Here is a 16,683-nt window from a genome sequence, read left to right as displayed (position 1 = left end):
TATCCGTTTTGCTTTTCTTCTTGTCCAGGGCCCACTGGTATCTGGTGGTGATCTGTTTTCCTGGTCTGGAAGGCCCACGGTATGTACAGTGGGGAGGCAAAGCTGCGTCCCAGGCTGGAGGCCAAACAGTGAATGTGAGCTCAGCAGGAGAATGTCAAACAGGTGTGTCATACACACACATACACATCACTACACAAACAAACACATACTGTTATTCATCAGTTTTGGCATTGTCAACCCATGCATTTAGTCTTCATGGGAAGAAAAATGTTACAGTAATGCCAACTTCTTTGTTATAATCAATGTTGTTTACTAACTTCAATTGTGCAGTTTTGCAATGGTTTGCGTGCTTTTAATACTTCAAGAAGTTATAAACCAAGTTTAATCCAGGTTTTAGGTTAACACGGATAGCAGCAGAGACTGGCAAGACTGAGAGAGCGATGTTTTGTTTTTTCCAGAAGACTGTATGTTCACTAAAAAATGCTGGGTTGTTTTTAACCCATGCTGTGTAAATATTTAGACAGAATACACAGCTGGGTTAAAAATTACCCAAATGGGTTATTCTAACCCAATTGATGGGTTATATAAACTCATGGCTTAAAAACAACCTGGCATGTTTGTTTATGAATATGTAGCTTTTAAATTGATCTTTTTAGAACTAATTTTTTTTACAAACTCAAAGCCATAGCCATATTGCATATTGTATACCACCTTATTTACAAAGTTATTGCATTTGTCTTCAATACCATGCAGCCCTTGAACTAAAATGTGTTTTTGATGTCAGTATGCGTCAGCCTACAAAAGCTGTGCCCTTGCAGGGACATACTATAGCAACAAAAATACTCAAAATAATTTTCAATATGTTTTTAGCAATGTGTAACAAACTACTGTATGTGGTATAAACCATTCACATTTCTTTGACATTGATTTTTTTTCTGGATTTCTAGGTAGTTCACATCAACCAAAGAACAAAAGTTCAAAAGCCAGTGAGATGAGATCCCACAATCAACTGGTAATGTTTACTTGGCGATCTAAATAGTTACATTCAGTAGACTTTTCTTTTGTTTTTATATACAAACTTAAAAAGAAAAAAAACTTTAACCTATCCCACAAAGTAACCCTAATAGCAAACTTTACACATTTTGCAAAACTTAATTTGCAATATTTAGGGCCCGAGCACACCGGGGTGTGAGGACCCTATTGTTCTTCAAGGAGTTATTATTATTTTTTTTCTTTTTCTCCGACTTCAGCGGGACTTTAGAGGGCCTAAACATACTCGAAAACTCATGAAATTTTGCACAGATGTCAAGAGTGATGAAAATTTACATGTGGTGTATGCTTTAGAATTAGGCGTGAGAAAATGGCTCTATAGCGCCACCTACAAATTTTCAACGAAGCAGCCCTCGGACTGTGTTTGACGTACAATTACGAAATTCGGTACCCTTCTGTAGCATGACAAGACCTACAAAAAAGTCTCTTGGAGCGAAGCCGTAAACCAAACAGGAAGTCAGCTATTCTGAGTTATTTTTGTGATTTGGGCGCAGTTTTTGTCATTTCCAGGCGTCATACTTTAACTAACTCCTCCTACAGTTTTCGTCGGATCATCTTCATATTTGGTGAGTGTCATCTTAAGGCCTTTGTGATGCTAAATTGCGAAGGATTTGACTCTGCGTAAAAATTTGTGTCGGTTCTGGCCCGACAAAGTTTGATGTTTTCCAATGAAACAGGGAGTTGCTGGAACTCATGCATACAATGTCCGATCTGTCCCAAATTTCACATGATTGCTAAGAGTCCTGACCTGAACACATCTACATAACAATTTTCATTTATAGCCATAGCGCCACCAGCTGGCAACCTGAAGGAACATGTTTTAGCGCCACTTTCAAATATTCAATGCAGCAGCCCTTGGACTGTGTTTAACTTACATGTACGAATTTCGGTATGCTCATGTATTATTACAAGCCCTACAAAAAAGTCTCTTGGAGCAACGCCCTAAACCAAACACGAAGTCAGCTATTTTGAATTATTTCTCAGATTTTGGCTCAGTTTTTCTCATTTCCAGCAGTCATACTTTAACTAACTCCTCCTACAGTTTTCGTCGGATCATCATCATATTTGGCGAGTGTCATCTTAAGGCCTTTGTGATGCTAAATTGCGAAGGATTTGATTCTATATTAAAATTTGTGTCTGTTTCGGCCAGCCAAAGTTTGATGTTTCGCTATGAAACAGGTTGCTGGAACTCAGGCATACAGTGTCCGATCTGTCCCAAACTTCACATGATTGCTAAGAGTCCTGGACTGAACACATCTACATGTCAATAGTCACTTATGGTTATAGCGCCACCAGCTGGCAACAGGAAGTGACATGTTTACAATGATTATCCAATGTCTGATCTGTCCCAAACTTCACATGATTAATAAGAGTCCTGGAGTGAACACATCTACATGTCATTAGTCACTTATGGTTATAGCGCCACCAGCTGGCAACAGGAAGTGACATGTTTACAATGATTATCCAATGTCTGATCTGTCCCAAACTTCACATGATTAATAAGAGTCCTGGAGTGAACACATCTACATGTCAATAGTCACTTATGGTTATAGCGCCACCAGCTGGCAACAGGAAGTGACATGTTTACAATGATTATCCAATGTCTGATCTGTCCCAAACTTCACATGATTAATAAGAGTCCTGGAGTGAACACATCTACATGTCAATAGTCACTTATGGTTATAGCGCCACCAGCTGGCAACAGGAAGTGACATGTTTACACTGATTATGCCATGTCTGATCTGTCCCAAACTTCACATGATTAATAAGAGTCCTGGACTGAACACATCTACATGTCAATAGTCACTTATGGTTATAGCGCCACCAGCTGACAACAGGAAGTGACATGTTTACACTGATTATGCAATGTCCGATCTTTCCCTAACTTCACATGATTAATAAGAGTCCTGGACTGAACACATCTACATGTCATTAGTCACTTATGGTTATAGCGCCACCAGCTGGCAACAGGAAGTGACATGTTTACAATGATTATCCAATGTCTGATCTGTCCCAAACTTCACATGATTAATAAGAGTCCTGGAGTGAACACATCTACATGTCAATAGTCACTTATGGTTATAGCGCCACCAGCTGGCAACAGGAAGTGACATGTTTACACTGATTATGCCATGTCTGATCTGTCCCAAACTTCACATGATTAATAAGAGTCCTGGACTGAACACATCTACATGTCAATAGTCACTTATGGTTATAGCGCCACCAGCTGACAACAGGAAGTGACATGTTTACACTGATTATGCAATGTCCGATCTTTCCCTAACTTCACATGATTAATAAGAGTCCTGGACTGAACACATCTACATGTCAATAGTCACATATGGTTATAGCGCCACCAGCTGACAACAGGAAGTGACATGTTTACACTGATTATGCAATGTCTGATCTGTCCCAAACTTCACATGATTAATAAGAGTCCTGGACTGAACACATCTACATGTCAATAGTCACTTATGGTTATAGCGCCACCAGCTGACAACAGGAAGTGACATGTTTACACTGATTATGCAATGTCCGATCTTTCCCTAACTTCACATGATTTATAAGAGTCCTGGACTGAACACATCTACATGTCAATAGTCACCAGTGTTGGGCAAGTTACTAAAAAATTAGTAATTAGTTACAGTTACTAATTACTTCTTTTAAAAGTAACTGAATTACTCTACCGGTTACTGTATATCAAAAGTAATTAGTTACTTAGAAAAGTAACTTTTAAGTTACTTTTATGTCTGCTTTTTAAATGTAAATATGAACAGTACTGAACAGTCAAACAGTAAAATGATATGGATGGGCTATTTTACACATAAGACTCTAATATATCACATACTGTAGGAGCCTATTTTGCTTTAGATTCAACCTTTGAATATTTTTGTTAGAAATTATCTTAATATTTAAACTTAGTTTATTTATGTATATCATTTAGACCATTTAGACAAATATTCTGCATGTTTACAAAAATATAAAATGTGTTAAAATTGTGTAGTGTCTCTTTAAAAATTTGGAGACAATTGTGTCAACATGTCAAATTTTCTAAAATAAATTATAATTTTTCTGATTTCATATTTATTTTAATAAGTTAGAAACGTCTCCGCTGTGTCCTGCTGACAGGCACGATGCGTGTGCAGCAGATGAGGCAAATTATGGGTCCTCCGAAGGTTAGACCGTCTCATTTCAGTTCTCTTCGCGAACTTCTGAGCGCCTTGAATGGGCAAGTGCTCACCTTTTATTGCATGCTTAGTAGGGTGCAGCACTTGAATTGGAACACAGCTTGTGAAGCTTGCCACAGGGACTGCGCTCTTTGGTCATATATTGTTTGTTTTCTGTTGGATTTAAATGATACACAGGATTAAAGGAAGATATTTATTCAGAAAACGAAGTAGGCTACGTGGATTGTTTTGTCGGACGGACACAGAGCGAGTGGATTGTTTTGTCAGATGGACACTGAGCGAGTGGATTTTTTGTTCGGATACGGAGAGACTGAAACTGAAACTAAAAGCGAGCTCACACATACTATGGAGTTTTAACACGGGTGTACACCGCAGTGTGAATATTTTAGTGGAAACAACAATCGCGGATCGTTCTCTTCCATGAAGCCGATGTAAACATCTAAGAATATATGATCATTTCTTAGATTTATTACCTTTGTGGACTACAAATGCAAGTTGATGTCATACTGCGATTGCTTGGTGAAGATAATTTACAAACATGAGACCGGATGGATTATGACTTGCGCACAATTTTTAAACAAAGGTATGTTGTCCCGTTTAGATTTTTCATGTTCATTCTATATGCACTGTCAGCTATGATGAAGTGTAATGAATCATTGCGCCGCCAACTACAGTCCTGCGACGTCAGATATGTCTTGTCTATTTTTTACAAAATAGAGTAACGCGCGTAACGAACTCATTTAAATTTCAGTAATTGTAATTGCGTTACTTGATTTAAAAAAATAGTGGAGTTACAGTAACTCGTTACTCCCATCACTGATAGTCACTTATGATGCCAATAGTCAGTTACGGTCATAGCGCCACCAGCTGGTAACAGGAAGTAACATGTTTAAAATGATAATGCAATGTCAGATTTGTCCCAAACTTCACATGATTGATAAGAGTCCTGGACAGAACACATCTACGTGCCAATATTTACATGTAGTCACTCATACACACACACACTCGCTCACTCACTCACTCTCTCTCTCTCTCTCATGCTATCTTACACGATGCTACCTCGCTGTCATTTGTAATTAGCAACAGGAAATGTGGCACATTATACTACACTTTTAAATGGTTCACCTATGTTTACATGTTTAAATGCCTATTTACTACTGTTCCCTTTAATTCTTCTCATGCCACGGCGTGGCGGTGTCAGGTGTGCGAGGGCCCTTCCATCACTGCTTGCAGTTTTAATTTATATTGTTTTTAAAATTAGGATGTCCACTAAAGGCATTTTTTGTAAGGTGCACACACACATCTGCAGAACATGTATATACAATTTAATACAGTTATTTTAATTAAATTTAGCACTGCAACTACAATTTCAATACCCTTTAAAGTCACAATGAAATTTAAATGAAAAAAGTTTTTTGGACTATTGTGGTATTTTTTTAAGAATCTTTTTAAAAAAGTAATGTTCCCCTTATAATCTTTAATCAAAAACGCTAATCTCCTCTCCTTGAAACAATCTCTGTTTACTTCCAGTCATGAGAAATGGTGGGAGGGCGGGGCTTGGGAAAAGATAATGCAAGTACCAACATGTCCCAACTTTCAACGATCCAATTAATTCTTGATGGACGAATTCAAGTCACTCCCTACCTTTTTACGAATTTCACTCAGATATACGTCACCACTGAGAAAATAAGACACTTGCTACTTCTGTTTCATTGTGACTTTAAATAAAATTTACATTGTGTACCTGATCCAAATTTGGTCTTTTGGGTAAATATTTAGGGAGTTTTTAAAGGGATAGTTCTGTTATCATTTATTCCCTCTCATTTTATTACAAACCTGTATAAATTTCTTTGTTTTGATGAACATGAAGGAATTGAGTTAACTTGTCAATTAACTCTTTCACCACCAGCATTTTTAAAAAAAGTTGCCAGCCAGCGCCAGCGTTTTTCATGATTTTCACCAAAGTTTAATGCCTTCCAGAAAATGTTCTTCTTTAAATATATAAACATACAATATACCAAATGAAAGAACAGACCCTCTGTTTTAAAAAAAAAAAACGTTTCATCCTACCTTCAGTGGTTCTTTTGTAATCAGCTTTTGAATACGGGTAGGTTTCTGCAAAAACACCACATTTTGAGCAAAAAGCTGAGATAATTCCATTTTTGTGACGGACTTTTCATAGAGATCCCATTCAGAGCGATCTTTAAAACAGACACGGACATGCAGCAGCTTGCCATAGGGCAATACTTCCGGGTTAAAAAAGTTGCGGAAGGGCGCCACCTGGTGGATAATAGCGGTATTGCGGAAAGACGGAAAATCTCGTCATTGGCGGGGAAGCGTTTTCTCTTAATTGACGAGATATCTCGTCAATGGCGGTGAAAGAGTTAAGAGAAAACGTTTCCTGCCAATGACAGGTTTTTCCGGCAATCCGTGTTTACGCTATTATCCACCAGGTGGTGCTCTTACCCAAGTTATTAAACCTGGAAGTATTCCCTTAGCGCAAACAGTTCAAACTCCGTGTATGTTTTGATCATCGCTTTGAATCTGATCTCTATCAAGTCCTTCACAAAAATGCAGTTATCTCAGCTTTTTGCTCAAAATGTGCAATTTTTTTAAGAAACCTACCCATATGGAAAGAGAACAAATAAAGGTAGAATATTTTTTTTTTTTAAGCAGAGGGTCTGTTCTTTCATTTGATATATTGTATGTTTATATATTTAAAGAAGAAAATTTTCTGGAAGGCATTCAACTTTTGTGAAAATCATAAAAAATGCTAGCACTGGCTGCCAACAAAAAAAAAAAATGCTGGTTGGGAAAGAGTTAAGAGTGTTTTTAATCAAACCGTCTGTGTGCCCCATTGACTTCCATAGTATTATTTTTTCCTACTATGGAAGTGAATGTGGTTCATGATCGGTTTGGTTACAAGCATTCGTTAAAATATCTTCCTTTATGTTCATCAGAACAAATAAATGTATACAGGATTGTAACATCATAAAAATGAGAAAATTATGTCAGAATTTTTATTTTTGGGTGAGCACTCCCTTTAATGTTTTTTTTTATTTGTTTTTAGGACTGCACAGTACTCCGCTGCACAAGAGAGACCGTCTGCAGGAGGTAAGAGACTGATCTTGCCTACATCACTACGCCATACAGCATCACTCCACTTCTGCCATCCAGCCGCCTCGTCTGGTTTATCCATCATGACCGTCATTTAATTAAATTACAGATCTTTAAAATAAAATAAGCAAGCTGCCGCCCTTGCAGGGGGGCGGTGATGGATAAGTGCAATACACAAACACGACATGTTTTTGCAGGCCGCATGCAAAAGATCCATTTGTTATCAAGGTTTGACTGAAAAGGTTAACTCATCTGCTGGTTGCAATCTCTCTCTTTGTCTCTCTTTCTGGTTCAACTTCAGGCCATGTATTCTGGTAATGGACTCTCTAAAGCTCTCATCCCACCAACGCGTCTACGCACTGCTACGCGAGTGAGTCATTTATTTAATCGTCCGTAACTTTATTGATCTTTGTTTCCGTTGATGTGTTTGGGCAAGTTTCGTTAAACGGTAGGATGCCAATTGTGTGAGTAAGAGAGCGCTTGCCCTTTTAATTTACCTGTGTGTGATGTATCGTCTCTCAGGTACCTTGAGGTAGAATGGGAGGTTCGGAAAGCAACCCCTCGAGTTTTTACAAATGAAAACATAGGCGGGCATCTCTGCAAGGTCCCTTTGCAAGACAACAGCAGCGACTGCGGCCTGTATTTGCTGCAGTATGTGGAGAGCTTTCTGCAGGTACTTATGTAGCTCTGTACAACAACACCAATGCATTTTACACTATAAACGTTACTTTTGCAAACTATGCAGTAAATCAAATGCCAGAACCAAACTTTCTTTAATGTACCGCAATGCTTTTGTTGTACCAGTATACCGTGCAACCCAAATCTGAACTCACACGCTCCAATTTCAACACTGAACCCATTTTGTTCCAACAATACAGACTTTTTTTAAACATAACTGTGGTCTTAGTCGATGCTGTCTAATCTTTGACTACTAGAGAAACTTTAGTCATCCAGGTTACTTGACATTTATTGTTATATAACTGACACAGGTTGTGATCACAGGAACATTTTCTGGGTTTTCATATGCAACTTTGTGCTAAATCCCAATTTGCATAGCTCTACACTGCAAAAAAATTATTTACAAGAAAAAAAAATTCTTAGTATTTTCTCGTTTTCAGTAAAAAATCTAAAAATTCTGAAATTAAGATGCTTTTTCTTGATGAGCAAAACGACCCACGAAAATAAGTCTAGGTTTTACACCAAAAACATCAAATTTAAGTGATTTTGTGCATAAAACAAGCAAAAAATCTGCCAATGGGGTAAGCAGAAAAATCTTGAAAATTTTTCTTTAACACTAAATTCAAGAAAAATTTGCTTACCCCATTGGCAGATTTTTTACCCCATTTTTTGCTTGTTTTATGCACAAAATCACTTAAATTTGATATTTTTGGTCTAAAAACTAGACTTATTTTCTTGGGTCGTTTTGCTCAAGAAAAAGCATTTTAATTTAAGAATTTGTAGATATTTTTACTGAAAACAAGACAAAAATACAAAAAAAAATTTTCTTAAATCATTTTTTGCAATGTACCTTCAACTGTGTGCTTTCCATCATTTATCAAAATATATTCCTTTGTGTTCAACAAAAGAAAGAAATTACACGACCTTACACTTTGTACGTTTATTAAGCATAATCGGTGGAATGTGGCGTTCACACCAGACGCGCAAGAGATCGCAAGTAATTTACACGTTAAGTCATTGCAAAGACGTGAATAGGCATCCTGCGGTGCCGTACGCGCGTATGGCACGGTGCGAATTGGACGGAAGGCGCGGTGCAGAGCGCCAGCACAGAGCGCACGGCGCAGATGGTGTGTGTTCCGCACGATTTAAGCACTACCGCGGAAAACGTGCGAGTTGAAAAAAATATAATTTGGCGGATATTTGCGATATCCAATCAGGAGCTTACTCTAGTACTGAAGTGATTACAGGGAGCGAGCGGAGTCGCAGAAGCCCCTCCAATGGCGTGAATTTCCGCTTGAATGTCTCAAATGACTAGAATTTTATGCGCGAATGAAGTGCGTAAACTCAAAATGTTCAAGCGTCCAACTACGCGCAAATAGCGCATTTTTGCCGCCTCTACTGCGACTGGTGTGAATGCCACATAAGATATATGTGACATGTAAACGCACTCACTTTTAGCAAAAAAAGCATGCCATGATGCAAACTAAAAAAGTCAGTTACACTAATTCTTATTTAGCATGCTTGTGAGTTCGTATTGAACTTCGGCGAAGCTGACAACTATAATAGTTCAATGTCAACTTTAGTGCATCAATGTATTAATGTATTTTATGCCTCTCTGTGTCTTTTTCCTACCCAGAATCCAGTGGTGCACTTTGAACTCCCGCTGCGATTGGACCACTGGTTTCCACGGAATCAGGTGCGCAGGAAAAGAGAGGAGATACGGGACCTGGTGCTACAGCTGTACCGCAGGCAAGGGGGCGAGAATGAAAAGAGCATCCAATAAAAACAGCAGGATGAATCTGTTTTTTTGTTTTTATTAGTTAATGTAACAAAGAATATATTTATAATTTAAGTTTGTATTTATTTTTATTAAAATGGCTTTTAAAGTGTTTAAACGTTAGAATACTTTAATAAAAAAGGAGCTGGATATTTTGAATCGACTTTGAATTGCTTTTATTATTTTAAAATCAATGACAGTGGTTATGAAAGAAATATAACTTGATAGAAATTTTAAGTAAATCCAAAGATACAGGATTTTTTTGCAGACATGCACTGCAAAAAATGGCTTTCTTAGTATTTTTGTATTTTTTCAAGTACAAATATCGAAACATTCTTAAGTCAAGATGCATTGTCTTAATGAGCAAAATGACCTAAGAAAATAAGTCTAATTTTAAGTCAAAAAAATATACAATTTAAGTGAATTTGTGCATAAAACAAGCAAAAAAAAACTTTATCACACACTTAATTCAAGAAAATGTTTAGATGTACACCCCAACATTAAATTACACAATAAATTAACTCATTCCCCACAAGACATTTTTTGAAAAGTTGCCGCCAACATTTTATAGCAAAAATAGCACAAAGCTGAAATAATTGCATTTTTGTGAAGGAATTTTGTTAGAGATCAGATTCAAAATGATAATAAAAACATTCACAGAGTTTAAAATTAAATTGTAAAAAATTTTTGGGTAAGTGTGCCATCTTTTGGATAATTGCGGTATTACAGATTAACATAAAACTCATCAGGAACACGTTTTTATGCAAATATTTTCTCTTAATTGATGAGATAACTCTTCAATGGCGGGTAAAGAGTTAATTACTATGTTGTTACAATGCAAAAACAAGGTTGTGACTGCTGAGTTAGGGCTATATGCTACTGTAGTTAATGCTATATGTTAATGTTAAGGCTGAAGTTGTATTATTGACATTACAGTTACGTTTTGCAGGTCCATACTAAAAAAACCCAAACTTTTACAACTCAGAAAAGTCCATTAACAATCTCAGAATAACTGATTATTCCTCAAAATTGGTATCTTTGTCAGGCTTTGCACACACACAGAGCTACTGAAACGAGCCGTTCTGAGAAAGAACCAATCAGAGCAGAGCTCAACATTATTATTCATGACTCTTTCAAATAAGGTAATAATAGACCATTTCACTCTGGCGACCAATCCTAGGGTTGTAAATGGACATGTAAAACCGTCATTGGATAATTTTCTCACTTGATAAAGTCCCACACCTTCTATGTAGTTATCAGAGAACGATTTAACAGATTATAAGATTATATATTTGTAAGACTTTTCTGTGAATCAAACTCACTGGTTCTGCTGCATGGTTGTTTTCAATTTGATCATTACAAAGACGACCAATATGTCTCTCAAATATACTTGGCTTATCATTAAGGTCTGACATTGTGTCCAATGTTGCGCAGCAGTTTCCCCGTTGACATCTCATTCAGTAATATTAAAATATCAACCACAGCTGCCATCACTAAACAACCAAAGCGTTCCCTGAGGCTTCAAGTTGCACTGGAATTCCCATAATGCCGTTATTGGTCCATTAAAGAAAGAAGAAGCATAAACCAGGCGTTTTCCATAGAGAACACAACAGTGGATGAAATTGAAACAAAGCATCGCTCTGCTTCTTTTCTGCTTGTATGAGTTGGCCAGAGCTCAGCTGGACCGCACACGCCCTTCTGAAATAATAATAAACATCATAAACTTTATTTATCCAAGGTTTTCTCCAACCTGGCATATACTTGAAATGCTTTTCAGTAATGGAAAACCGTAAAAGCGGGGAGCGATGAAAATAAAGGTACGGTTTTCAAGAAAATAATCAAAATGAGAGCGGGCCCAACATCAACCCCTGCTGAGCCACCTTTAGCATTTCGTTTGATGACCAGCATTGAATGGTTTTTCATGTGCACGCAAGAAAATAAGTATAGGTTAAGACATATGTGATGAAATGGATGCATGACGGGGAACAATTATATTTTTGGCATTCGATGCAAACCTTTTGTCTTCAGCGAGAAGAACCAAAGCCAACCACCTTCAGTTTCACGAGGGTTTGTATATTGCAGTGGGATTTAGGTTCTTGGTTTGGCTTTCCTCTAATCAGATCTGACAATAGAAGTAGCCAAGGCCCACTGATGTAACTTTACACTAGACGGCCCTGGATTGGTTAATCTGGACTAGAGGATAAGATTAGTGCCGTATTATAGTCTCTTAAAAGATGAGATGCCACCCCCCACTGGTTTTAGTCTCAATTATTGAAAACAAGGATGCTTTGTATGTGCATCATTACATTACATTATTAATGTGTGGAATTATTTCATCATTATTTTAAAGGCTTATCAATTTTATTACACGGTGCTCTTGAATGCTTGATTCTGATTGGTCACTGTCAAGATATATTTTAATATCTATCAATATAAAAAAAGAAGAGCAGTTCCTGTAAAAACTGCGAATGAACTGTAAGTGTCTTTGCCAACTTATATTTACTGTAAATGTGATGGTTAAAAGCATTATCTGTCTCTTTGGATGATTGCCCAGATGGCAGGGCAACCATCCAGCAGCTTACAGTATTTTCATCCTTTAATGACGTCTAGCATCGCCCCGTTTGTTCTGGTCTATCCGTCCAAGTGCAAAGAAAGCTGGCGGTTTGCGTTATAAATAGGCAGAGCGTCTGATACAAACAGTGGAGGTGTTGGAGCGCTGCCTGTGATGACCTGGTCCAACCCGTCCCTTCACTTTCTATTCATTCTTTTAATAGGGCACCAATTGATGCCCGGGCAAAGCTACCTAAACGCTTACACAACTTCCCGTTGACGTAAGCAGTTACAGTAAGGTGACTTATGACTACAAATGCTTATTCTGAGCACCACGTTTTAGCTTGACAGGATCAGTTTTACATGATACACAGATTAATCACAATTAAATACAGTTAATCCATAAATATTGGGACAGAGGCACATTTTGTGTTATTTTAGCGTTTACCAAAATGTATTCCAGTTACAGTCATATTATGAATATTGGCTTACAGTGCAAACTCTCGGCTTAGAGCGTATTCACATCCAAACTGGCTGAAGGATTTAGGAATTACAGATGTTTAATATGTAGCTCTCCCAATGTCATCTTTACTTTTATTTGTCTGGACATCGTAAAAGAGATTTTTCTTTATCATGGAGAGGATAATGCGATCATTCACTACTGTTATCCTATATAGACGTCCAGGATTTTTATGTTGCTGAGCTCACAAGTGTTTTATTTTTTGTCAGGATGTACCAAATTGTTGATCTGGCCACTCATAATGTTCCTGCTATACATCTGATGGATTTGTTGTGTTATTGAAACTTAAATATGGTCTGTATGGGGATCTCCCTGAACCAAATGATGTGGGGCCACAGCTTCCAAATGCAAATGTCATCCTTCATTTATGAGAATATTATTTAACAAATAATCAATACCTGTCCATAAAGCAGCTTTAAAAACAACTGTCCCATTCCTTTTGACTCCTTTAAAGGGGAAGCTACATATTAAATGTCTGTAATTCCTAATTCCTTTAGCCAATTTGGACATGAATACCCTCTTAGTAAAGCTGAGAGTTTGCACTGTAAGCCAATATTCATAAATTGACTGTAACTTGAATACATTTTGGTAAATATCTAAAGTAACACAAAATGTGCCTCTGTTTCCAAATATTTATAGACCTGACTGTATCAACATACTGAGAAAAATTATGAATTCATTAGAATTCGGGGAATCACATCTGTGACCCTGGACCATAAAACCAGTTACCAAGTCGCAGAAGTATATTTGTGGAAATAGCCAAAAATACATTTGTATGGGTCAGAATGATCTTTTTTTATGCCAAAAATTATTAATATATATAAATATGCCATTAGGATATTAAATAATGATTATGTTTTATGAATATATTTTGTACATTTAAAAAATGCATTACTTTAAAGCTGATTTTCTCAATATTTAGATTTTTTTACCCTCAGATTTTCAACAGACTGATCTCACGGAAATTCGTGTTATAGTCATGCAAAATTTTGTTAATTAATTCAGCTTTTATTCGTGCTTTGAGCACAAATGTACCGAGCCCCTAAGGTGACATTGGAGTATAAAAAATATAAAGTTTAGTTTCATGTGCTCACGGGAAACTTTCATGTGCTCACGTGAAACTTTCATGTGCTCACGAAAAACCTTCATGTGCAGAATTTTTAAAATTTAGTTTTGTGTGCTCTCGTGAAACTATCTTCACGTAACTTTCATGTGCGCGCGCGATAGTTTCATGTGAGCATGCGATAGTTTCACGTGCTCGTACGATAGCTTCACGTGAGCACGAGAAACTAAACTTTAAAAAAAAATTCTGCACATGAAGGTTTCGGGTGAGCACATGAAACTAAACTTTATTTAATTTGTGCTCCATGTCCCCTTAGGGGCTCCGTACAAATGTCTTTTTCGTGACACTCGAACAAACTTCTATAAATACATGAAAATACATCCTAAAAATAGGAAAAAATGAGAAAACAGTTCATAAAATGACACGAAAAAGAAAGTTGTGCAACAGACACGAGAAACTATTTCGAAATTTGTGCTCAATGCACGAAAAAAGCTGAATTTTGTGCCATTGACACAAATAAACAATACAATTTTGCATGACTATAACACGACTTTCTGTAATATCATTTATATTTTTAAATAGTTGTTTAAATAGTGGCCAAATATTGTCCTTTCCTAACAAACCATGCATCAATAAAAAGTTTATTTATTCAGCTTTCAGACAAATTTTGGGAGAAGGCATTTAAAAAAAATATGAAAACATTTTAAATAATTACATATTGCATTTAAAATATGATTACAATAAATAAACTTTTTAATCTCTTTTAAAATCACACTAATCTTAGAGATTAAATATTCATCCTTTTTGTTTGCATTTTTCAGTACTTTTAACAAAAAGGACGAAGAAATGCATATATGTTCTCAAATATAGTCATGCAAGGCACAGTTAAGGCATAATTTATTCAATTTTGACAACTTAATTGAAAGGTATGTCAATAGGTGTGTCAGATGTCAAGTAGGATTTGACCTGTTACATCTCGGTTATCCTTAACCCATCCAGCACCACCCACCCACCATCCTAAATACCTTTTACTGTCAAACAATGGATTCGAGTCATCCATCAGGTCACTATCCAGACCACCTGGTTGCTGTCATGTTGGCGGGTTTAAGTAGTTTGTACAAATCCTTTTCAGAATAGTACAAAGCTACCCAATCTATCTACCAATCTATCTGTATGTATTGCTCAGAATGGACAAAACTATGATGCATTAGGGGAAGAAAATGGGAACAAGTATGTTTGTGAATATAGTTTTTTCAGTACATTATCAGTTATCTTAAGACTTTACATTCTAACGTTTACATTTTGTTGCGCAAAAACACTACAATTTCATCAGCCTAGTGGGTACATTGTTATATATACGTTATATATACAGTAGTGGCAGTCTGTAGTTTTTATTGTTTAATTTAGTTAACTGTAACTCTATATAGGTTTAAATATTTGGTTTTATCCTCCAGCAACCAATAACAACCGGTTGACAGCTCAGCATCCCCCCTAATTTAAAACCCAATAAAGATGTTGTCTCTGTAAACTGTGTCCGCTCCACGTGGTTACTGCAGACGCCATTGTGGAGTTATTTGTGCATTTATTGTAACCCTTAAAATGTCATTGCACAACTGGGGTCGTAGGATGAAAGAAAGCCATTTTCGTATTTAAACTTGTCAAATGATCAAGCCGTCAATTACAGGAAATTGCCTGCGGATCTGAATCTGGGCGTCCAGACGGATTGTACAGGTGGGCTGTAAGTGAGTATCGCTGACTTCTCGACAGGCTTTATCAGAAGAATTAACAAATGGGATTAGTGAGCAAGAAAAATCTTCCCAAGAGCCATCTGCTAAGCCACCAGCTCAAAGCTGCGTGATCGCAACCCTCCACAGCCAAGAAAGCATTTACGATACGATAATTTAACTTGAAGTTTTGATAACTGTATGAGTTTTGGTGGGACGGGATGACCGAATTACTGCCATTCGACTGATTTTCTTTAAGAAGTACTAAAAAGAAGGATTAACGATGCCTGATGTATTGAAATACATTTGGTGGGCTTTGATTTTAACAGGACACTTTTATTTAAACACAGGTAAGTATCGACTAACAGTCTTTAAGGTTTTTGTGATGCTTGCTGTTTGTGATCATAACTCTCTTTGTTCTCCATCAGATGCAATTGATGAAATTCACAGGGATTATTTGGCAAATGGATATACGACGATTTTGGACACCAATAACTCATCTGCCGCAGTTAAAGGTGAAACGTTGGCCCACGAATCTGTAAAAGAGTGGAAAAGCGCTCTGTCCCGACGAAAAAGGGACTTGCTGTTCCCCAGTGGAGTTAAACTGTGTTCACACGAAACCGTGCAGCAGGCGGTGCAGAATCATTTGAAGTACTTCAACCTACGAGGTAACAGCACAATATCTTGGCTTTTCCCCTTGTTTTTGAGCGATTCTGGCGTGGCTTGCGTAAAAAGTCGTCCTTGGTGTGGATGGATGCTCTTTGAGAACGTTATGTGAGAGTTGCAACAGCAATGAGCTCATACCGCTTTACTTTTCGTCAATAATAATGAACTATGCCAACCTGACCAATTTCATTAACTTCCCGCTAACCACACATATTTGACGCACAGCTCTGAAAATCCAGAAACACACTGTCTCTTTGTCTCTTTCTGACATGTAATTATGTGTAAATACTCATGCAAGAAGACTTTTCCACAGCATGCTCTTCCTATCACATTTTGGTGTGTAAAGTTAG

General features: G+C 37.1%; 2 protein-coding genes across 3 annotated transcripts in view; both read left to right on the top strand.

The window, feature by feature from the left end:
- senp7b (SUMO specific peptidase 7b) overlaps positions 1-9,983 on the top strand; it is a 35,911-nt gene extending 25,928 nt beyond the window's left edge. For both annotated transcript variants that reach the window (XM_065259694.2, XM_065259693.2), the window contains exons 17-22: positions 29-162; positions 948-1,012; positions 7,309-7,352; positions 7,657-7,725; positions 7,878-8,028; positions 9,670-9,983. In XM_065259694.2, the coding sequence (XP_065115766.1) occupies positions 29-162; positions 948-1,012; positions 7,309-7,352; positions 7,657-7,725; positions 7,878-8,028; positions 9,670-9,816 (610 nt within the window). In that variant the 3' untranslated portion in view covers positions 9,817-9,983. The remainder of the gene's footprint in view (positions 1-28; positions 163-947; positions 1,013-7,308; positions 7,353-7,656; positions 7,726-7,877; positions 8,029-9,669) is intronic.
- Positions 9,984-15,950: 5,967 nt separating this feature from the next.
- The window catches only part of impg2b (interphotoreceptor matrix proteoglycan 2b), a 38,712-nt gene continuing 37,979 nt past the window's right edge, over positions 15,951-16,683 (top strand). Inside the window, exons 1-2 of the mRNA XM_065259784.2 lie at positions 15,951-16,017; positions 16,096-16,335. Of these exons, the coding sequence (XP_065115856.1) occupies positions 15,951-16,017; positions 16,096-16,335 (307 nt within the window). The remainder of the gene's footprint in view (positions 16,018-16,095; positions 16,336-16,683) is intronic.

The sequence above is a fragment of the Paramisgurnus dabryanus genome, chromosome 24, assembly GCF_030506205.2.
Source record: "Paramisgurnus dabryanus chromosome 24, PD_genome_1.1, whole genome shotgun sequence".
Lineage (NCBI taxonomy): Eukaryota > Metazoa > Chordata > Actinopteri > Cypriniformes > Cobitidae > Paramisgurnus > Paramisgurnus dabryanus.
This window is presented reverse-complemented; position numbering and strand designations above follow the sequence as displayed.